The 23761-nt window shown below is 40.7% G+C and overlaps 1 protein-coding gene across 1 annotated transcript in view; it reads left to right on the top strand.

The window, feature by feature from the left end:
• Positions 1–21710, top strand: part of slc4a4a (solute carrier family 4 member 4a) — a gene marked incomplete at its 5' end in the record, with an annotated part of 43586 nt that extends 21876 nt beyond the window's left edge. Inside the window, 18 exons of the mRNA XM_083904581.1 lie at positions 4325–4482; positions 5554–5641; positions 6305–6459; positions 7523–7660; positions 8987–9161; positions 9770–9903; positions 10052–10326; positions 11414–11484; positions 12337–12522; positions 12647–12760; positions 12965–13126; positions 14181–14363; positions 15137–15205; positions 15307–15375; positions 15538–15711; positions 18070–18222; positions 19819–19912; positions 21631–21710. Coding sequence (XP_083760707.1) covers positions 4325–4482; positions 5554–5641; positions 6305–6459; positions 7523–7660; positions 8987–9161; positions 9770–9903; positions 10052–10326; positions 11414–11484; positions 12337–12522; positions 12647–12760; positions 12965–13126; positions 14181–14363; positions 15137–15205; positions 15307–15375; positions 15538–15711; positions 18070–18222; positions 19819–19912; positions 21631–21674 — 2442 coding nt within the window. The 3' untranslated portion in view covers positions 21675–21710. The remainder of the gene's footprint in view (positions 1–4324; positions 4483–5553; positions 5642–6304; positions 6460–7522; positions 7661–8986; positions 9162–9769; positions 9904–10051; positions 10327–11413; positions 11485–12336; positions 12523–12646; positions 12761–12964; positions 13127–14180; positions 14364–15136; positions 15206–15306; positions 15376–15537; positions 15712–18069; positions 18223–19818; positions 19913–21630) is intronic.
• Between the last annotated feature and the right edge of the window lie 2051 nt (positions 21711–23761).

Raw genomic sequence — 23761 nt, 5'->3', positions numbered from 1 at the left:
TGTTAGTTATGGAGGTCTACTTACATATATTAACTTGTTTTTATGGTCAAAAACCTCCTAGTTGTTTGAAGCACGCGCTATTTCAGACATAAATCTCGCCTGAGAAGACAGACTGTGTTGTGATTGGCCAGTACCTCGGAAGTGACACTCTCACAAGCGCAGCTCCCCCCTCTGGAACGGTGGATGCACTGCTCCTCATTATCAAAACATTGTTTTAACAGTGTTTAAAAATAGCTTCTTCACGACTCCCCGCCGCAGTCCCTTTTATGACTTTGACCCGGAGTCAGACCCAGAGTCAGAAGACACTGTCGCTCGTGAAACACCTCCACAACAGACGTTATTCTTCTTCTGCGGTTCAATGTACGCAACCGGATGTGCCCGGACTAGTGCCCGGAGCAGGACGATCGGCTGTTCCGGAGAACTGCTGTTTACGTAACTATTACCGGATTTTTCAGTGATCTCGCTGAGCCCCGAGATTACAATAAAACACAGTGTTCTCAGCAGTGGCTGAACTGTTTGTTTAGTACCTTCAGGGCTTCATAAACAAGGTAATGACGCAGATACACACTATAAAACAGCGTTAATTGGAACTTCCGGTCTAGTTCCGCTTTAAATCTTTTTAACTGATCAATGAGCAATCAGTGGCTGGCAGTCTGACGATGTCACGCATAGTATCAGCTAAGCTTGCTTGGAACCTCGCCAGAACAGGTACTAAAAAAATGTATCACGTACTATTGCTAGTGGAAAAGCAATATAACCGCATCGTGCCGAGGCGAGTCGGGATAGTGAAAACGCGCCATTAGTCGTGAGCAGTGATTACATTGTATTAAAGTACATTGTTGGAGCCACTGTTGTCATCGTGCAGCTGCTCTGAACCTGCTGCAGAACGTTTAGTATAATAAATAACACATAGAGGGAGACAGATTCAGTTTCAGTGGAAAGGTGCGCACACAAACACGCCTCTTCCACTATGACTTTCAAAGGCTGCATCTAAGATTATGTGTCACACCCAGACCACGGATGTGAGTTTATTGCTCCGCTCACGGTGTTTGTCAATTCTTTTTTTTTCATAATTTACGAGAAGTGAAGGCTTTTCCTTTGCCCTCTGGTCTTTATATGGCTCACACTTATCTTACGTTATCTTTCATTTAGGCGAGTGTCAAAACATCGGCTACCACTATAGTTTGTCTCGGTGTGTTAGAGAGAATGCTTGTTCTTAATATTTAATTCAGAGTATGATGAAGCCACCAAAAGTGTGTTCACTGTGCTTGTGAATGGACTTACTCGTGATTTAATTACCTCTGTGTGGAACATGACATCAGAAATCTGTATTAGAAACTAAATAAATTATTGATCAGTTTATGTTGATGCGCCTGCTGAAATTGATGATAACCAATGACAACACTAATAAAAATAACAATGTTAATTAAAAGTAAACGTCCTTTTCATGAAAACTGTAAGATCCACAGATGTGTGACAGAGGGATAGTTAGAAAAGAGTTCCACTGTTCACAGCAAGATTTGTGGTCATTTGGTCTCATCTCAGACGTGACCTCTGGGAGAAGAGAATTAGGTCACACAGGCCCACTCAGTTCTCTAGTGGGACAGAAAGAGTAGGAAAGAGGCAACTGGACAGGAAACGCATCTTCCCAAAAAAAAAAGGAGACGCTTTTCCACACCCACTCAGCCTGTTAATGTCATTCAAAGTTTTCCACTGTGGACGAACGTGCAGGGACAGTTTTTCCTCACTCTCTTCATGTCTGATTACTAAGAATCAGGTGGTGATTTGACTTCCCTTTCAGGGCAGAATACATATTATTCTAGAAGAATCAATATAGTTTTTACAAATTTGTTGCCCCCCATACATCCACTGTCTGTCATTTGACACAAGTTAAGGCATCTAAGGCTTCATTTTTTTTTTTTCCATTGCTGCAACTTTTTTACCGATTATAAAGCTTTTTTTCAGTGACATCATCTTCAGTCCTCGTGTTTGAAAGAATAGCCTCTCTGAGGATTTGTGGCTCCTGATCGGATGAAGTGTTGTGAGATACTGGAAGTGTATTTGCTGTCAGACTGTCACTAGGCAGACACTGTAAATAATAGTATTAGTAGCAGTATTTCATTATATTTTTACTGGTCCTAGCTGCTTGAATCTCTCTAGATTACATCACATATAATGATACATTTTTTTTACTTGTTTACAATGCCTCATTGGAAGTCAAAGAGCTTGGAATATCATGCTAAAGCCTCGTGCATGTGCAGAATCAGAAAGGAGCGGGGCTCAAGTGCACATTGTTTACGAGGGGTAGTACGTTGTGGATTAGCAGAGATCGGACACACTTCAGGGTGTGCAGCTACGCAGGTCTTAACCTCTTCAATCATTTACAGACGATACCATTTACCAAGACAGCTCCACAGCATCTGATTGGATCCGTTTGCGCGTCAGCAGTGGATTTCGTTTTCTCGAAGGTTGACGCATATAAAGGCAGTGCCGATAATTGGGACACAGGTTTCTTGGGTTTTTTCCTTTCGTGTGCTTTGTGATTTATTCTCCTCTCCATAGTTCGTTGACACCAAAGAGGACAAGAAAATATAATTTTTTCGTCATTCAGACATTACTTCACTTAACTTTTTGCCTTTTTACACAGTCATGTACAGTATGTGTATATGATGTATATGTCAGTGATGATTGTAATCTAATCCACTTAAAAGCCTGGCACAGATTTTTAAATCACGCTATCAGGCACCTAGCACTCAGTTTTAGATACACACGCACGCACGTGAAACAGAGTGAAAACAGAATAAATTAACATAGTTCTTTTTAATAAAAAAGATGTGTCTTCATCATTTAATTATTATCCTTAATTGAAATGAATATCCAGATTATTCAATCTGTTTTCCTCCTGTTTGTTAATTTGCTGAAAGATGATGATGATTTAGGAGTGCACTATACTGTAACTTAATGATGTCGTCATTAAATTACAATTAAGTTAATTTTGGTGTAAAACATAAGGTGTAAAGTAGTGAATGTCATAAAGGTCTAAATGAACCAGTATACTGTAGAGGATAATATTATTGTTCATTGCTGGTTTGTCAAATAATTAGTTTAGTGTAAACTGAACTGATTATTTTACTTTGCAAAGAGATTTGTATCATGCAAATATATTATAATAGTTTGTAAGCTACATCTATCTATAAATTCCAGGAACGTCTGTCTGTCTGTGTCATTTTGTTGCTCAGTTGGGCACTTGCTCAACAAACGTTTGGCCAAAGTTTTACTGCAAAAAACAAGTACAAAGACAAAATTGTCCAGGCATATAATTGTCAGTGTGAATAAAACAGCATGAATAGTAACTTCTGTAATTGTCTTTATCTTGATGTCCAACTTCATCTTCAAACACAGCATGCAAATCTGAGAAAACATGCGGGAAACAACAACAGAACAAAAGTTCTGTTCAGACACATTTGAAATTGAGAAAGTGTTGAGACAAACGGCAATGGACGTCAAGAAAAAGTTCAGTTAGCTGAAAATGCAACTCTAGGACATTATCTATAGGAGGTCACATGGTGAACCTATAGAGCACATGTGTCAAACTCAAGGCCCGGGGGCCAGATGTGGCCCGCCACATCATTTTATGTGGCCCGGGAGGTCTTTGCTGCTTTAAAGCGTGTTGACCATAAACTACATTTCCCACATTGCACTTTACACGTAAAGTGCAGTGTATCATTGTATATGCATCATGCGACGAAGAAAATTGAGATTGAAATACGTCGGCATTTTGACACCAAACAAGGAGCCAAGTATGCCCAAGTTAGCCGTCAAGAAAAACAACAAATTGTCAAAGAAATTAAAAGGCAAACTGCGATCGCAGCAGAATGTGTTCACAAAAACCATAACCAAAAACAATACAGCAGTGAAAGCTAGCTTGATTGTGGCTGAAGAAAGCACGCTTGCTTCAGTCTTTTTATGAGGGTGTGTTTACATTTATTCAGTTTGTACAGTTACATCTGGCCCTTTGAGGGCAACCATTATGCTGTGTGGTCCTCAGTGGAAATGAGTTGGACACCCCTACTATATAGTTTGGCAGGTATCTTTATCACAGCGTGGTGATGACAGAAGCTCATTTTACTATTTTCTCAGGAATTATGAATGAAAAAATGCTGGGAGCTTCTCGATTTGGCATTTAAGATTGTTTTAGCTGTATTGTCCCGTTTGATGTAGACCCTTTAATTTAGTGTGCCCTGCGCTGGATTGCTTGCTGGTGTGAACTGAGCATTTAATGTCTCCTCCTGTTTTTGTTTTTTTTTGTCTTTCGTACGTTTAGCTGAGGAACAAGTTCATGAAGAAGTTGCCAAGAGACGCCGAGGCCTCCAACGTGTTGGTGGGGGAGGTGGATTTCCTGGATGCCCCATTTGTGGCGTTTGTTCGTCTGCAACAAGCTGTGATGCTGGGAGCCCTGACGGAGGTTCCTGTGCCCACAAGGTGTCTGAGATGCATGGGTTTAATTAACAAGAGTTCAAGATAATGTAGGATGATGTGTCATTCGTGAAGGTCAATGGTTTGGGTTGCGACTCAGGGTGCCTTACAGATCACAAAGACACAAATCTGTTAAAAACACTTAATCTAAAAAAAAAAAACACATTAGTGTTAAATCATGAATTAATCAATTAATTAATCTTCTACTGCTTTATCCTCCACATGAGGGTTGCGGGGGTTAATGCCAGCTGACATAGGGCGAAAGGTGGGACAGGACACCAGTCCATCACAGGACCACACACGGGACAACCATTCACTTTCACACTCAAAGTGTCCAATTTGCCGAATCCCCAAATCTGCATGTATTTAGGCTAAACTTATTTATATACAGTAGCTCTGTTTGAACAAAATGTACAAACAAATGGATTCAGGGAACTCAGGTGTAGAAAAACAAAAACAAATACACCATTTGTATAAATAAAATTAAAAGAATAAAATAGTGCCAAGTACGAATAAAAAGAAAAGACAACTATCAGAAACAATAAAATAGAAGTAAAAATGTAGCTTTCACCATCTGACACTGAACGTTGTGAGATACAGTATATGCAAATTAGAGATAGAGGACATATCATTCAGTCGACCAGATAACGTGACTATTTCTAGTGACATAAAAAATACAAAATCACCTAATTTGTGATGGATTTATGATCGCATGGTGGCAGCAGTGGGAGAGAGAGAGAGAGAGCGATGCACCGACAACAATAACAATGACAGTATCTAGGTGTGTAGCATTAAACAATTAAAGTGACACAAAACAGACAGAACATAAACAACATTTGACTGACATTCATTTGTATAATAGGTATAGGTTTCTAGTAATCGTTAACGACCACAACAGCTATATCAGCTCAGATTTATCTTTTATTGTAGTGGGGTGCGTGAGTGTGTGTGAGCAAGAGTGCTCATATGTGTATATATGCAGGTCGTATACCCACACATGTACGATCAACACAGAGCTCCTTTTTCATGACTTCTTTCATGGTTTTTGATGCATACATGTCTACTTTTAATTCGCAGATTCTTATTCATCCTGCTTGGACCCAAAGGCAACGCAAAGTCATACCACGAGATTGGCAGAGCAATCGCCACGCTGATGTCTGATGAGGTTGGACTGACGTTACCATAAATAATCCATGTTACATTATACTTGACTCACTTATTGCAACATTTACGCTGCACCGTTTTGACCATGAAGCTTCACCGAGCTTGTTACGGTGCAGAGAGTGGACAATAAACCAGCATAATACTTTGGGCTTTCAATACTCTATTTATCTTTTTATTCATTCAGCTCTCTGGTAATTTACGTAGGCAGAAGTGTTTAGTGCCATTATATTCAAATGAGTGATTGTTGCCAGTTATTTAGTTTCCTCTGTGCAGTTTGCCTCTTAAAAGTGTGCTAAAAATGGAGTTGACCACCAATATTCTCTTCATATCGGGATCTGAATACTCCATCTGTTCCTTTACATAGTGATATGTATTGGACGTTATGGTCAAACAACGAGTTGTAACCAGTGATAGTGTCTACAGATCACACCCAAAATTTAATCACTTGTTCCTGGTCCCATTGCGGACATTTCTGACATTTCATCAGCTATGTTGCCAACTAATTAACAGGCAGACAGACAGACAAACAAACAAACTCGGGCGAAAACATAACCTCCTTGGTGGAGGTTATTAAAAAGAATCTGTTTATGGTTGATGCCGAGCACTTGCTGCATGCTTTAAGAGGACTCTTTCACACTAGAATACACTGTCTCTGTCCATTTAGATTTTCCATGACATTGCATATAAGGCCAAGGACAGACAGGACCTGCTGGCTGGTATCGATGAGTTCCTGGATGAGGTGATTGTGCTTCCTCCAGGAGAGTGGGACCCCGCCATCAGGATAGAGCCTCCAAAGACTCTACCATCCTCTGACAAAAGGTCTGGATGGGTTACAGTGCACAGAACATTTAAACAGGCAGATATATCAGCACTGTCCTGTCCTTCTATTGTTATTTAGAAGGTTTTATTTTAGGTTATACAAATAGTGATAGTGTCCAGAAGAAACTCCGATTAAGTGCCTCCTCGTGAACGGAGAATTCCTGATCTGAAACTACAACTGATTTAACAGGGATGTCAATCTGCATGTGGGTCTGTCAACCACCTCCTCAAACAGTAACACGATACCGTGCATGCACGAAGGCACACATGCACGAGCTGACACAAACCCTGAAACGGCACATTTAACGAACACGCGTCACAAACTCCAGGAACAGTCACAGGATGATGTCGTGTGAGATTTATGACTCATGACAGGTGAAGTGAAGTCCACAGGGTCAGATGCAACATTAATGAACGCGGAGCAAGAGCGATGGGATGGAAAAGATGAGCTAAAAAAATGAAAAGTGTGCAAGTGTGCGTTTTACATTAAGGATCAACTACAGGTCCCTCTCTTCTGAATGCTGCGTGAGCAGTCACTACATTTATTTATGCTCACGGAATCACTGAAGTGTGTCCAGCACAGTGTTCAATTATGAGTGAGCAGCAGAGGTGGAATGAGTACTGATATATTCTACTCAAGTAAAAGTACCACTATTTACTTAAAATAAAATGTACTCAAGTTAAAGTAAAAAGTATCTTGTTTTACTCAGAGTAAAAGTTACTTAGTACTTTTTTTTTTTTTTAACACGGTGGGAGTTCTTTCTTGTTTGGTAAGTTGTTTTGTTCACAACATACTTATGTAAAAGTACAAGTACACAAAAAAACCTACTCAATTACAGTAAGTAAATTAATTACTTTCCACCTCTGATGAGCAGAAGTGGGTCTTACTCAAATCTGCAGTTTTGCTTATAAACAATGAAAGTCATTTAAACACATACAGTAATACAGGACTGATGCTGATAAAGTGCAGAATGCATAGGCATCAGTAGATATGCAGTACGAGGTGTTGAAAAAAACGACGGACCGCTTTGAATTGTGACCAAAACTGTGTTGTGTACCGCAGGAAAAACATGTACGCAGGAGGAGATTCTCAGATGAATGGAGACATGCCTCACGATGGAGGTCACGGAGGAGGTGGAGGAGGTGACGGAGGAGGAGGAGGAGGACACGCTGTAGGGGATGAGCTGCAGAAGACGGGACGGTATTTTTGGAAAAATAACTTTTTTATCTTTTTAATATAGCGATGGATTGTTGCATGCATTTGCAGAGCTCGTCATTGAGCTTTGTGTAACCTTTCAAATGTAGGAAAGTCGAACTGAAGACTTATTTTGCTCATGAGTCCATGCATACTTATAGTAGTATAGATCAGGGGTCTCAAACTCAAATGACCTGGGGGCCTAGAGAAAAAAAAGTGGGAAAAAAAACAACTGTTCACAATACTGCATCATGATATCACACGTGTATTAATATCAAAAACAGACATTTATTTTAAATTCCATAAATAATAGTGTGGACAACTGTAATTAAAATTTGTACCAGGAACCGTTTCGGCCACTGCCATTCGTGGCTCGGGCCCTAACAAGTGTATTTATAATTGAATGTTGTATATGATACATTTAATAATGGGATAATTATGACCAAATGTACGGTGGCCCGACAGGGGCAAACGCACTGCAAACCCCAAAACACCAGCAAATAAGAAAACACCGGCAAATAAGAAAACACCACCAAGTAACAAAACGCCAGCAAGTTGACTCGCAGTGTTGGGCCAAAACTTTTTTTTAAATAAACTTTATTTAAACTTTTCCAGTACACATATACACATATACAAAAGACCTCAAATGGAAATCAAATCAAATATCAAATATCAAATTGCATCTCGTCATTTAGAAAGGATACCTCGATGTGTATATGTGTACTGGAAAAGTTTAAATAAAGTTTATTTAAAAAAAAAGTTTTGGCCCAACACTGCAAGTCAACAGGTTGGTCGAAGACCTGCACGACAGCGCCCCCACAGACCTGGAGCACTTCCGTTATGTTACTTGCCTGCGTTTTCTTATTTGCTGGCGTTTTGTCACTTGCTGGTGTTTTCTTATTTGCTTGTGTTTTGGGGTTTGCAGTGCGTTTGCCCCTGTCCACTGTACAAATGTCTTATTATTACTGTTAGAATAAACATTGCTACCAAACCTGTATTATATTCTGTCACCTCGCTGGCAGCTGTGTCTCAGCGACACACTGCGTTTAAAAGACGGTGAGGTCGTGGGCCATGTTTTCATTATAACATGATATTGAGTGGGGGGGCCGCATGTAATCTATTGGGGGGCCGCATGTGGCCCCCGGGCCGGCAGTTTGAGACCCCTGGTATAGATAATCATTACTGTTGAAACACTCAAGTTAAATGAGAGTTTAATCCAGTGTGCAGCATGACTCAGTAAAAAAGAGAAAATAAACTCAACACAATAATATTGTCTTGTTCCTAACCATGCCTGTGATTGACATCGTTCACTTCTGGTTTCCCTGTTCTCAGGTTTTGTGGCGGTCTCATACTTGACATCAAAAGAAAAGCGCCTTTCTTCGTCAGTGACTTCACTGACGCAATTCACATCCAGGCCCTGTCGGCCATTTTGTTTATTTACCTGGGAACTGTGACAAACGCCATCACCTTTGGTGGCCTGCTGGGGGACGCTACAGAAAACATGCAGGTGGGAATGGGGATTTGAACCAACTATTTATACTCTGAGTCTTTGAGTCAGTGTGTTTACATACATACATTACATCCAAGTCGGACTAAGACAATAATTCGGTTTTCTTAATGTCTTAATGTCAACACCTTAGTCCAACTAAAATCTAGCTAGTCTTAGTCGGACTAGCATACCTGTATAATGCAATTCATAGTCCAATTACTCCTGCATGTGTAGTAGTCGGACTTTTGCATCAAAATTTCCTCACCAGTCTTTGATCGGGAAATAGAAGGAGACGACGTATAAACTGCAGCACTGTTGCTGGAAATCATACAGCGGTGGTGTCTTTTTTTGGACGACACAGCGGCCACAAGAGCAACGCTCCATCTAATTTGTAACACGATTAACACATAGAGCAGGTTTGAAACATGCACGATCCATCTCACCATCCATTTTGACGTTCACCGTTTTTCTGTGATGTAAAGGTCAACAGGAAGTATGCACTAGGTTATAGAGAGAGACCGCCTACAGAGGCGGAGTCAGACAGACTGCCGTCGATTGCCCATCTTAGTCGGACTACGGCCTTAGCTTGATTAAACTGTGCACTGACCGTTTCTGTCCATATTCAGGGTGTGTTGGAGAGTTTTCTGGGAACAGCGATTGCTGGCGGGGTCTTCTGTCTGCTGGCTGGTCAACCTCTCACCATCCTCAGCAGTACTGGTCCTGTTCTGGTGTTTGAAAGGCTGCTTTTCAACTTCAGCAGGTTCATTCTTGGTTTTTTTCTTAGTTATTATCAAGTGTTTAAAAAACAGACTACAGTGGATTTTCATGGAAAATCAATGGGGAAAAAGTTTTGTTTGTGAAATGATCGACAAATTATTACAGTTTAAAATGTCCTCTCCCCTTTACAGAGATAACCAGTTTGATTATCTGGAGTTCCGCCTGTGGATTGGTCTGTGGTCGGCGTTCCTCTGCTTGGTGCTCGTGGCCACTGACGCCAGCTTCCTGGTGAAGTACTTCACTCGGTTCACCGAGGAAGGCTTCTCCTGCCTCATCAGCTTCATCTTCATCTATGACGCTTTCAAGAAGATGCTCAAGCTCGCTCACCACTACCCCATCAACTCCGATTACGACCTGGACTACGTAACGCAGTACGACTGTCTCTGTATGGCCCCCACGGCTGCTGGTGAGAGGTTTTGTAACTCCGGCTGACACAGGTGTCAATACATTTTGTTAGATTGTGTAAATTAAAACAAAATCTAATCAAGTGTAGTAATCTGATCTGAAGTCCATCCATCTATTAACTACCGCTTTATCCTCCACCGGATGAGGCCCCTGGCACGAACCCTTTAATTGGCATGAATCTGATTAGCTGCTGTCAGTTCATCACTTAATTCATCACAATCACTTAAGTGACAATACATGTTAAACAGGTCTTTATCCAATCAGAAGCACAATTCTACAAAGAGGGAGTCCTCTCTGCTCGGAAGGGTTCACCCGATAGTCGTTGAATGAATGCTCCCCTCCTCAAAGGCCTTCATGGGGTGATTGAATTAAGGAAGATAAATGTTAATGCAGCAATACATAGGAAATTTGACCATTTATATCCATTTTTTACATTTTATTTGATTATGATATATAACAAAATCAGACATATGTAAGATGTTGCCTATCTTGGAGTGAACTCAGTTTGGAACAGATGATCTACTTTCCTATTTCTATTTCTGTTTTTCTGTACGATGTGTATGATTTTTAGGACTTTTCACAGGAGGCCCATTTATTCCCATTAAGATAATTTGCTCTCTCATAATCCTCCTCTTCCTCACATAATATACTTCACTGGTATAGTGAAATTAGATCAACATAATAATTATTATTATTTTATTTATGCATTTAAAATGTTATGTTTTATACGTTTCATTTTCTTCCCACTCTGGTAAAAATTGCATTACCCTGGTAAATATAGTAAAACAGTATTTCTGATTTTCCTCCAAGTACCGCGAGAGGAAGCTCACGTACAAGTACGAGTAGAACCATATTCTACATATGGTCCAGTACATGTGGAAAGTGGGCAGTTGACTATAACACATCATTGTAACAGAATAATAAAGTTTTCATGATATAAGGAATTTTCTTTTGGTCAGTGTAAAAAAAAAGAACCTATAAAATCCTAAAAAACAGAAAAACAAAACCGTGCCATCATGTATAATATGGACAATAGTAATATAAAATACATTCATGGTGGCTGCTTAATCCGTGTTTTAATCTTGCAGAGAACACTACAGATATCACTGGAGATCCTTTAGAGGGCACTTCAGTCTGGTACTGGAACAACACTGGTCTGGTAAGTGTTTCCCATTTTACTGTTCTAAATGACCTAAATGATGATAAACTGACAGTTTGTCCCTGTATATTCATAAAGTCATAAAGCTGGAATCTTGATCATCGCTAAGTGATCTACTTTAGTTGTAGGACATTCGAAGAACAACAGCAAAAAAAATAATTTCTCTTATTCCAAACATGTCTGAATGCATTATTACTTGTCCTCTGTGTGGTGTGATATGTCACCTGAGCTACAATATCTTCAATATACACTGTCGTAGTATTGTATGTTTTATGATTCCTCACTGGAATTCCTAATTGGTGGCAGTCCATTTCATGGTCGCCCACCACCGAATAGGAGTTATAATGGAGTTATTTCTATATGTTATAATGGTTTCTATATGTTATAATGGTAATAGATTAATTCTGGATCATTATTGTGAGCTCACTCCATGTCAACACACACTTTTATTTTGAAATAATGTGAAATATCGGCATTTTGTGATATAATTTTAAACTCATATTGCAATGCACACCCTCCTACGGAATACTTTTTTTTTTTCTTTCAAAAACATTTTTCCCTCGACTGGCCCCCTACTGGCCAGACGAGATCCTCAGTGGTCCCAAGGTCATTTGACCTTGAGAGCCCTGCTTTAGACTGAAGGACTTTCTTCTCAGTGGTGCTGGAATACTTTGACAAGACTCTGTATCTGTTACAAGCTCTGTTTTGGAGACATATTTGCACGAATAACTGCAATATTTTTTTTTCTTTCTTTCTTTCTTTCTTTCTTTCTTTCTTTCTTTCTTTCTTTCTTTCTTTCTTTCTTTCTTTCTTTCTATCTAATCATGGTCATCTTTTGTTTCCTCCGTGCAGCCAATGAACACCACGTGGTCGTCCCTCTCAAAGACAGACTGCCTGAAGTACAACGGGGAGCTGGTGGGAAAGTCCTGCGAATTTATCCCAGACATCACCCTCATGTCCTTCATCTTGTTCTTTGGCACCTACACCTGCTCAATGGGTCTGAAGAAGTTCAAGACCAGCCGATTCTTCCCCACCACTGTGAGTCACAACAACGCTGACACGCTGAGATAATAACATTTTTTTCCACCCGTGTGTTGGAAGAGTCAGTTATGGAAAGCAACTTCTTCAAGGCTCTTTTACAAGGCTGTTTACTGTGACCTAGGTGAGGAATCTCATCAGTGACTTTGCCATCGTGCTGGCCATCCTCATCTTTTGTGGAGTGGATATGCTTGTTGGAGTCGATACTCCTAAACTTATTGTGCCAAGTGAATTCAAGGTGGGTCCTTCTTTGCCCTAAGGTCATTTCACTTTGATTTTTGCCTTTAGAAAAAAAAAAGATTTCACTTCACTTTGTCAAAACAAATCCTGCAGGAGAGTTTATGTATTGTGAATTGTGTATGTATCAAGAGAATAGGATGTAATCTTTAAAGGTACAATGTTTGTCTGTGTTGACACAAGCATCTACTTTACTCTCAAATAGCCAACAAGTCCTAAGAGAGGCTGGTTTGTCCCGCCGTTTGGAGCAAACCCCTGGTGGGTTTACCTGGCAGCATCTGTCCCTGCCCTGCTAGTCACTATACTGATCTTCATGGACCAACAGATTACTGCTGTGATTGTCAACAGGAAGGAGCACAAGCTGAAGGTAAACAAGAAACTCTATATTTTGCCATTTTAATATTTATAGAGGTCAAATGCTTTATACGAGTGGTTCAGCAGAGGATGTGATTCACAGAGTTCTTGATCAGTAATTCCAGAATACGATTCCAGCAAATAATTGAATCATTTGATTGGAAAGAAAAGTAGACTTCTGCACCTCCTCTAGTCTCTGACTTTGGGGACACTGATTTTGAGAGGGCGCTCCTATTGGCTTGGTTGTGCATACACATCGCGGTGGAATGACAATAAATGCACATTAAACAGAGCTTCAGAAACAGAGGTATTGTGTTGTCATCTGTCTGTGATCCCTTGGTGGGAAGAGCTCAGTACAAAGAGCTGTGATCTCAAAATATTGACAGCTATAAATGTAAGTTATAAATGCTTCACAAGTCATATTTCTATTTGAGAAAAAAAGTGATGCCTTCTCCTTCTTTCTGTTCCTCTTACTCAATTGTCAGTCTATATAGGCTGTGGTTACCTTCACACTGAAGTTAAATATGGCTGTCATTCTTCTCATGGGAGTGAGAGATGTTTCATGAGAGTGCCTACAACACAACTACTTGACATGCAGTAACTTGGGCATCATTTCAGAGGAGTACATACTGTAGCAGAAGCACCGTTTGTGCCTCTCAGTATTAGTCATGATATCATAATGAACTCTCATGCTGTAACTTTTAAAGATATGAAAAGAAAATCTTTTCCGATAACTATTGTGAAACTGTGACTGGCTTTATCTAAAGTATTTGTACTATACGTAAGCATGGAGTGAAGCATAAGCGGGGAACGAGGTAAAATGAAAATCCGATTCTCTCTGTCATTGAGGTCAACTAATGCAGTTACACATTCAATATGTGCTTGCTTTTTGAGGGGGCAGAAGTGGCACTTTCAGAAATACATCAGTCATATTTCTACCGATGTCTCCATCCAAACAATGTCAAAGTCTGCCCTGCACACACTGGTGCCCTGGACTTCTACGTGATAAATGTCAGACTGAAATTATAAACATGCCGTTTGACCCTTTTGTCTGTTTTCTGTACCAGAAAGGGGCAGGTTACCATCTGGATCTGTTCTGGGTGGCTATTCTGATGGTGGTGTGCTCCTTCATGTGCCTGCCGTGGTACGTGGCTGCCACCGTCATCTCGATTGCTCACATCGACAGTCTAAAGATGGAGACGGAAACATCGGCTCCCGGAGAGCAGCCAAAGTTCCTGGGTGTGAGGCAAGTCTCAAGATTACTCGACGTGCACCCTGTGATTGATAAATACTGGTTTGTTACAACTGCGTAACACCCAGTAAAAAAGTAATGTGTGTAGGATGTGTGAGATTACATCATGTGCAGCTGGGGGTGGATATGGTCAAAATATAATATATGGTGATATATCATCCTCCTTCCTCATGCAATGCGATAACTGATACGCCATGCACAAATATCAATATTTGACTTTGTTTACTGCAATTTTCCACCTGATTGCCCTTCAGTGTAATTGTCAGTTTTGAGACACATAAATGAATCAAAAATATATGTAATAAATCTGTTTAACTATCACTGTATAATGTGATATGATTTAGGAGTTGCACCAAACTCAAAAGAACATTTACTGTGTTAGTATTCATCCTGATGGACACATGCTGTTTATTACTGTCTTATGTGTAGATGTTTCCTTCAGAGTGGTCTACGCCAACTTCTTTAAATCAGGAAGATAATGAGGAAAATAAATCACTCTGAGTTATGTTGCATAATTGGCAATATCAAACAATTACTCTTTATTTGTCTTTAAGTTGAGTTGTTAAGAGTTGTTGTTTTTTTCCCCTCGTATTGGTGGCATCACTCAGAGCCTCCTAAGGTGTCAGCTGTAAGCTGAACTAACAAACTCTTGTCTTGCAAAATCAAAACACCCAAATCCACTGTGAACTCGGAAATGTTTGGTTGTCTTTGACAGAAATGTCAAGTTTTGTTTCTTTCATGATGATATTTTTTCTTTTCTTTTGCAGAGAGCAGAGGGTCACTGGTGTGTTTGTGTTCATCCTGACAGGACTGTCTGTACTCATGGCTCCAATTCTAAAGGTAATTCTAAGAACTATGCTAATGAATGTGGCAAGAATCTACAATGTGCACTGTTTTACAAAAATCCTAATCTTATTTCATGCTTTTATTTTTGTGCCTAGTTCATTCCCATGCCTGTGTTGTATGGAGTCTTCTTATACATGGGAGTTGCCTCTCTAAATGGAGTACAGGTAAAAACTGCTTTCTTTTTATTTCTGTTTTGTTACAAATTGAACTTGAAACTGGAAATGTGGATAAAATCACTGAGATCCCAAGCTTTTTTTTGTTTTACTAAAATAAACAGTGTGGTAGTCACTCTGACACACGTGTATCATCTCTCCCCCCCCGTCTAGTTCATGGATCGTCTGAAGCTGTTACTGATGCCAGCTAAACACCAGCCAGACCTGATTTACCTGCGACATGTTCCCCTCAGAAAAGTCCACCTCTTCACCTTCCTCCAGGTGCTTTGCTTGGCTCTGCTCTGGATCCTCAAATCCACTGTGGCTGCCATCGTTTTCCCCGTTATGGTAAGGAAAGTCTTGATTATCAAAAAGCTCTTATTCTTGTTCAAAGGCTGCAAATGACCCCAAATCCTATTTGTTTTCAGTATCCCCTGAAGCTACGTCTGATTGTTTTCACTGTTGGTGATTCTGGGACAGATTAACTCTGTGCAGGGGCAAGAATAATTACATATGCTTTTCATATTCCTGGAGCCCAAAGCTTTTATATTAAGGTATTTTAAAATGTCCCATGTTATTCATCGTCTACCGCTTTATCCTCCACATGAGGGTCACAGGGTTTCTAGTGCCAATCAAAGCTGACATAGGGCATACGGCTGTTCTATTTCATCCTTACTGACCGCCAGAGGCGGTGCTTTAGCACTGGATGAATGGACCCATCTCACGCATGCGCAAGTCGAGTGTTTATACCAACAAAATCACCCTTGACCCCTGGTGATACCGGCTAGCCTATATCGTCCGGTGACATCACGCACGTCAGTGAGTTCTAGCTGAACTAAAAGCGTTGTGACAAACTGTCGGAGTTGCGAGAGGGGAGGTTTGTTGCGTTTCGCCCTTGACACCCCTTCTTATCAGCCGGCGCTAGAATTGGCTTAGTATACCAGGCATATTGTTACGCCTCCTTTTGAGTATATCTTTCTCTTGTTGAATAAGGTTGGTGAAGATGTAATCGCTCCCTCTCCCGACATTTTGTGTTTTTAGTTGCGGGCGCTAGCGGTCAGCATTGCTTGCTTGACTTAGCGTCTGCGTAATTGATACACTGCCGGTTGTACCCGCCTTCAGTTGTAGTTTTATATGTCGGCAAAGCCAGTGTAATCGCTCCCTCTCCTGACATTTTGTGTTAATCATTACGGGTGCTAGCGGTCAGCATTGCTTGCTAGATCTAAAGTCTGTGTAATAGCTCCCGCTCCTCAGCCAGCAGGGATGGCGATAACTCCATGGGTGCCACCATTCGCATGGCCCCTGCCCGCCTACAGGTGGAGGCTCCACAGGCTCAGCCGGCTCCCGCCAGTGCCTCTTTCAGGCGTGAACCAGCCCAGCTCCCCCACGGCTACTGGGCTGCTTTCACCACGGACTCTTGGGTGATTTTCACCTTAACCCCATGGGTACAAATTTCAGTTCCGACGGCGGCCCCCAACCTACAGCCAGGTCAAGATGACCATTATACGTGACCCGGCAAAAAGCCCATGCCCTGAACCAGGAGTTGCACAAGGGTGCCATCGAGCCTGTACGCAGAACCTGCAGAGATTCTGTGTTCTGTCGTGAGAGGGGAACGGTTTACCTCAATAGACCTGAAGGACACGTACTTTCACGTCGCCATAGAACCACACCACAGGCAATTTCTGCGGTTTGCTTTCAGGGCTGCCATCATCATCATCATCATCATCATCATCATCATCATCATCATCATCGTCCTTCCATGCGGCCTCTCCCTTTCACCATGGGTGTTTACCAGGTGTGTGGCGGCAGCCCTCTCACCCCTGCAGTCACGGGGCATGAAGGTTCTTCCGTATCTGTACCAGGATGGCGCACAGACCAACCAGTTGGTACACTTTTTCTGGGGGTGACTCTGGATGCCGTTGCCATGAGGGCCTGTCCATCACCTCGGCGTGTCAACGACATCCTCTGCCTCCTTCTCCTCTTTCAGAAGTGCCGCTGCTTGCGTTACGTCCAGTGTATGCGCCTCTTAGGCAAGATAACGGCTGCTGCCACTGTGGTTCCCATAGGGTTGCTGTCACTACGCCCCCTTCAGAGGTGGCCACACAGTTTCCACTTGGATGCCAAGCGGCAGCGGCACAGGAAGCTTAAAGCGTCACGATGCTGCCTCACTGCTCTGGCCCCATGGAGGGTGAGATCGTTTCGTCTTCAGGGCATGCCCATGGGCTCCATTGCATCCCTTCGGGAGACTATCACAACAGACGTATCCCTCACAGGTTGGGGTGCTGTGTGGCATGCTCGAGATGGAGACATTCATACAGTGCTAAAACACAGCCTCTAGTGGTCATCCAGGATTCATAGAACGTAACTTTCGTTGTGGTTGCAGTTCGGGGTCAATAATGCAACATTCAAGACTTATTATGATCTACTGTATTTTGCTTTGAATTGCACTATTTTTCATTGTTGGTGGGTAGGGACTAAGAATTCTTCAGATTGTTAATTGGATGTAAATGTTTCGAACATGTTAATGTTACTTCTATTTATGTATGCATATCTTAAAGCAAGCGTGTCAAGTGAAATGTCAGTAATAATATTTTAAAGTGAAGAAATCACCATGAGGAAGTGTGACTGTTCACTGAAGAAACTGTGGGATTTGAATTAAAATGAATATGAAGGTGTGGATGAACAGGCTTTTTCTCCTGCTTTCAGATCCTTGCTCTGGTGGCTGTCAGGAAATCAATGGATTACATGTTCTCTCAGCTTGACCTCAGCTACTTGGATGATGTCATTCCAGAGAAGGACAAGAAGAAGAAGGAGGATGAGAAGAAAAAAGGGGGCAGCATTGACAGCGATGGTGAAGATGTAAGTGCCTTAAGCCACAGAAGTGTCCACAAGCCTGATTATTAAGAGTTTTATTATCTTTCATCTTTGAGCCCATCACCATCCCAGATATCCCTTATGATGCTTTTATATTATACAATTCTAGCACTAGTCGGCTCTACTTGGTTTGGTATCAGGCACGTCCTTTTCCATTACTATAAAGTTTGTCATCATAGCACAAAACTATGCACAAAACTGCTGTGAAGCTGTTTTATTACACGACACAAACACACAAACTAGTGACGATCAAAGCAGTGGTTTCCGATGTACAGAAATAGAATCAATCAATTAAAAAGATTAGTTAAGTGCTTCCTGCATGACCGGAGCGCAGACTCCGTCTGAACAAGCTAAAATATGGCGGATTGTGTTGTGATGTGGCTTTCAGCAGTGCTGTGTCTAAATACACTAGACTCCTCTGTTAAATATGGGGATTTTAGAAATGTCCTTGCTAAATGTTGGAGATCAACGCATGTCTTCAGGATTTTTAAGTCTTTTTTTAACTGATCGACAGATCGGTATTGTTCGGTTTCATTCTCACTTCGGTGACGACACTCTCTGACCAATCAGTGGCTGGCAGTCTGTCAATGTCACATTTTTAGTAGCAGCTCATCAGCTCACTTTGAACCTCGCCAGAACTGCACTAAACCTAATGGAAAAGGAATGAACCGAGTCGAGTTGAGCCAAGCTAAGTCAAGCTTTGGCTGCAATCTTTCCACTACGGGGACGTGGGACGTGGATGCAGTCGTTGTAGGAGAGCAGTCAAAAAAATGACCCTCTCTCTATCTGAACTGCCCTATCATTGGTCAGTGTTTCCCACGATGTGTCATAAATTGCAAAGGCCATAAAGAGAGCGTAGAGGAGGTGCAGAGGTGTCGTTCTTTCTCATTTCATTCAATTACCATTATGCTTAAAGGATACGATAGAATAATTGACCAGTGACTCTAAATAACCCTGATTACTAGACTATTAAGCCTCACATTTACACCAGAGCCTTTTAGTCGCTAAGATGAAAAGAAAATACTGATGCTTTTAGTTTGAAGAATCTGGGATTGTGTTTTAATATAAAATAACACAGAGTCTCACACTGAAACGCAGGGGAAATCAGCTAAGATAAGATAATATCCCCGACATCCTGGTGTGTGATGCATTTACTGTTAAACAGCTGGTTTATGTGTCACTATACTGTGCGGTCCGATCAAAGTAGCTGCTCTCTCTCTGCTGAAGCTTGTGGGTTAAATTGTAATTACATTTAAGTGTGGAGGCCCCTGAATTCTTTTATCACACACTATAGTTTCCAATTTAGCCACAACAGTTATCCCTTCAGTGTTATATGACATTGTTCCAGAATCAGCAATGTATGAAATGAACTGGGGTTCCAGATGAAGATACATCTCTACAAGTCTAGTTTTTAACTTTTCACTGAATATTTCCTTAAAAGAAAGGTTTATCGGCTGATCGTCGACGCCTCGATTTGAATTACATGAATGTATGTGTGTGTTGACGTCGACACACACACACACATACACACACACCTCTGGAGGTTACAGCCTCAGGATGTATGTTTCCTCTCTCCAACAGTCTGACTATGCTTACAATGAGAATGTTCCCAGCATTAAAATTCCCATGGACATGATGGAACAGGAGCCGTTCTTAGGTGATAAGGCCTCTGACAGTGAGTAAACTCAAACTAACCACAGAGCCGGATGAAAATCACCTTCCTGTCCGACGTCTGCTCACTCATTCAGTCTCTCTAATGACTTCCTCTGTCACTGTAGACTCCACATAATAATTGCATTTTGAATCCACACTTCTTGCTCAGCTTTGACTGCATGGCATTAACGTTTTTCCTCCTCCTATTTACTTATTTACTCCCTTTTCATTCCACACGCTCCTTTTCCTCAAAATCACCTTCCTTAAACTTTTCTCTTCATTCCAGTTCAATAATTTCACTTCTTCACATCTGAATGTGTTTTTCCTCAATGTGTTTCTCTTTCGAAAGAAGAATTCAGATTCTTGGCATGTAATGATTGTTTAAATGATTATTTCATGGTGCACTAATAATTAACACAGCTGCACAGCAGCTCCCTCTTTTCTCTTATTCTGAAATATCTGATCCAGGATAATGATGTACACATAATCTTAATTTTATGTAGTTTAGGTACCAGTGTTTGTACATTGTGGGCTTTTGTCATAACATGGTGGTGCAGCTTCCCCGTAGAACTGCCTCCTTATATGAATATGTATAAATTCAGTTCATTTTACACTCGTAAATAGAAGTATAGAGATAGTAAAATAACCTTCAGTTTCTGCCAAATGAATGAATGAATCTGCCTAATTTTTTTTCCCACACTGGACCTTTAATATGACAAGATTTAGTCAATTCACTGGCTTTTAATCTAAAAACATTAAATACAGTTACTAAGGAGCGCCGGACATGACATGGTAAAAAAAAAAAAGTATTTCGTGGACACAAAATATTAACATATAAGTACAACGTGCGCACAAAATAATATATCGACAATTTGTAATTTTTAGTTTCCAGTTAACTTTGAGCATTTTCTTTTTTTTACCAATTTATTGTTTTCACTTTATTTCATGTGTTTGTTTTGGGGTAAATACAGTTTGGGGTCATCAGCAGGGGCTGCTGCAGAACTGATGGGGTCCAGTAGAGAGAGGAGGATCCTCACGTCTTCTTTCCTGAAAGAAATGCCGTGTTATTTACGCTTTGTATACATCCAACGGTAACCGTGATCCTTGTCCAAGTCGTTAAGGGTAAAGCAACCTGGCTCTGTTTAAATATCTTTCGGTAAAAATGTTTTCTTGCAATGCCAGGCTTTTCAGAATATCTCTGTAGCTCATTCCTAGTCTAAAATAAAATACAATCATATTAACGTTTTCCCTTTTCCATCGCGAAGTTGGCGCCCCTCTGCCTCTGCCTCTGCCTCTGCCTCTGCCTGAGACCTTCGAGAAGGTGCGCTCAATTTGCTCACCCGGCTGTCCAGGAATGATATTATTATTACTTCGTTCACACATTATACCTACTTCTTGGCCTCAAAATAGTATTTCGTGGCCACAATTAAAACATTTTTTTTACCATGTCATGTCCGGGGCTCAGTAAGTTACAGTTTCTGATGAACTCAAGGCTGAATGCAAAGGCATTTGGTAGAACATTTTGTTATGACATTTTTCATTTGCTTTACACACTTTGTACTGTACGAAATGTTGTCAAAAGCTAACTTCTGAGCTAATTCCTCCAGCTCCTTCTTCCTCCTCTCTGGCTCACAGTGTTTGTAAACCTGTGGCATCTGTAAAATGCTGGTCTGAATGAATTTGAGGAAGGATTGAAAGAGGGAGCTCTCATGGTTGTTTTCTTTATTTTTTCCCCCACAGGAGAGAAGTCTCCATCATTCCTTGAACGACATACGTCGTGCTGAGAAATTTCACTATTACCAGGGCAACTGCTTGTCTAGGTGAGCTGTGTGTGTCTTTGTGTGTCTGTGTGTGTCTGTGTCTCAGAGATGGAGGGACCACACATACTATAACTGGCACTGATTTCATTTTACATTTATTGATGACCACAGCATTAAAGGTCACAAAAGGTCAGAAGACGCACTAACTACCGAACATATAATGTAAGTCTGAACTTTAAAGGTCAGAGAGGCTAATTACCTTACCTGTGGCTAAACTGCAATATAATATTTCAGTGGCTCACACATCGACATGTTCTGGACGTGTTTCTCAGCGTTTTGTTCCACAACATAACATTTATCAAATGTTAAAACCCTGTCAGATATAACCTGCTAAAGTCTGCCGGGAAGACTCGGAAGCGTCCGATGGCGTTAAAATTTTGTCTGTTAATCCCTCACACAACAGGATAACTTGACCAGATAATCTGTTCAAATCAGCCTAAAATCGGAAGGATCCACAATTGTCAGAAGTCTGGCTAATTATCCTCCTGTGTGGGGCGGGGCTTAAATTGCACATTTCTACGAAACAAACAGAATGACTGGTTTCATTACATCATGATAGTGGGGACCTGAATCTGCACTTTGGATTCACAAAGATTTCTGAGTGTCAGTGCTTTGTACGCCTACATTTCTGCTCTGATTTACTCTAATGGAGACGTTTCAGAAGTTTTTCTGTAAAAACATTCTCTGATATCTCAATGTTCAGTGTCGTCCTAAGAGATAACGGGGAACAAAGTAGAGCAATTACAAAGAAACTAGTCAGTTATTTCCCTTTAGATGTGGAAAGAAACACACATCTGACTTTCAAGACTTTAAATATAAAAGCTCAATGAACTTCACTTTTCCCCCAAAAGATTTCAGATGAATTGCCTTTCAGATTTTGTGAAGCGTTGAGAGAATGAGAAATCATAGAAACAGTTCAATGATAGCTAGATAGATAAAAGTGGATCTCAAATAATCCAGCCTTGGGAAGCATGCTCATTTTTTTTTATTTTTTTTTGGACTTGATTTGACTGATTTAACTTAACAAAAATAGAACAGTAAAAGACACTGCCTTCATGGTATAGGTATATGTTGGTATTTTAGCCAAAATGTGCTGCTTTGTGTTTAGTTTGTCATACAAAGCAGCACATTTTGACTAAAATACCAACATATACCTATAGCATATAAAATACTGTGAACAAATAGTGGCCTGTCCTGTGTGAGGTCAATACATAATTGTTACGCATAAATGGTTTAAAAAAAAAATACAGTCCCAGGACCCACTACATTTGGCCCCGTGACCCCCCAGTTGAGAAAACAAAAATCAGTCTACGAGAGGCAGAAGACGCTTGTATTTTTTGGGTAAATATTTGAACAGATGACCAAAAAGAGATTATGTTTTTTATCGTCGTCATGCCCACAACAGCAACATACGGGGAGTCTTATTGACACAGTCACAATTTTGTGTTGTGACTGTGTGACCTGTGTTATCCCATCTGTGCTATGATTGTTGTCACAGTGCGGATGAAAGAGGATTAGTGTTTGGGACAACGTGCGAAAAACACATGTGACAACAACTACAATTATATATATATATATATATACTGTATATATACATACATTGTATACAGTAAATACATAAATATTAAGGGCTGCAACTAACCAAGTAATCGTTTGGTCTGTAAAGTGTCGGAAAATGTTCAGGGTTTCTCAAACCTGTAAATGACGACGCTCTCAAATGCCTCGTTTTTCTCCACAAACCAAAGTGATTCAGTTTTTATGACGTCTTTGCTATGTGGAGCAAAGAAAGCAGAAAATATTCAGTAAAAGTTGTACGTCAGTGGTCTGCTCACACATCTATCTGTGTCAGTGACTCTATAGTGATGCGGTGACATCAGCTCCCTCAAAAACTAATCCTGTCTCACTAAGATTGAAGCCAAATTGCTTTGAGCTCGAATGACCTCAGGAACCATCAAACCTTTATGACTGGTCATATTCTGACATATTCAAAACATCATGTTTGTAATGTGTGACAGAACTGCAATAATCAGTCTAATAGTCATTTTTGTGAA

The sequence above is a fragment of the Microchirus variegatus genome (genome assembly GCF_963457635.1).
Source record: "Microchirus variegatus genome assembly, chromosome: 18".
Taxonomy (NCBI): Eukaryota; Metazoa; Chordata; class Actinopteri; order Pleuronectiformes; family Soleidae; genus Microchirus; species Microchirus variegatus.
The sequence above is the reverse complement of the archived record's forward strand: the minus strand, read 5'-3'. Positions and strand labels throughout refer to the sequence as shown.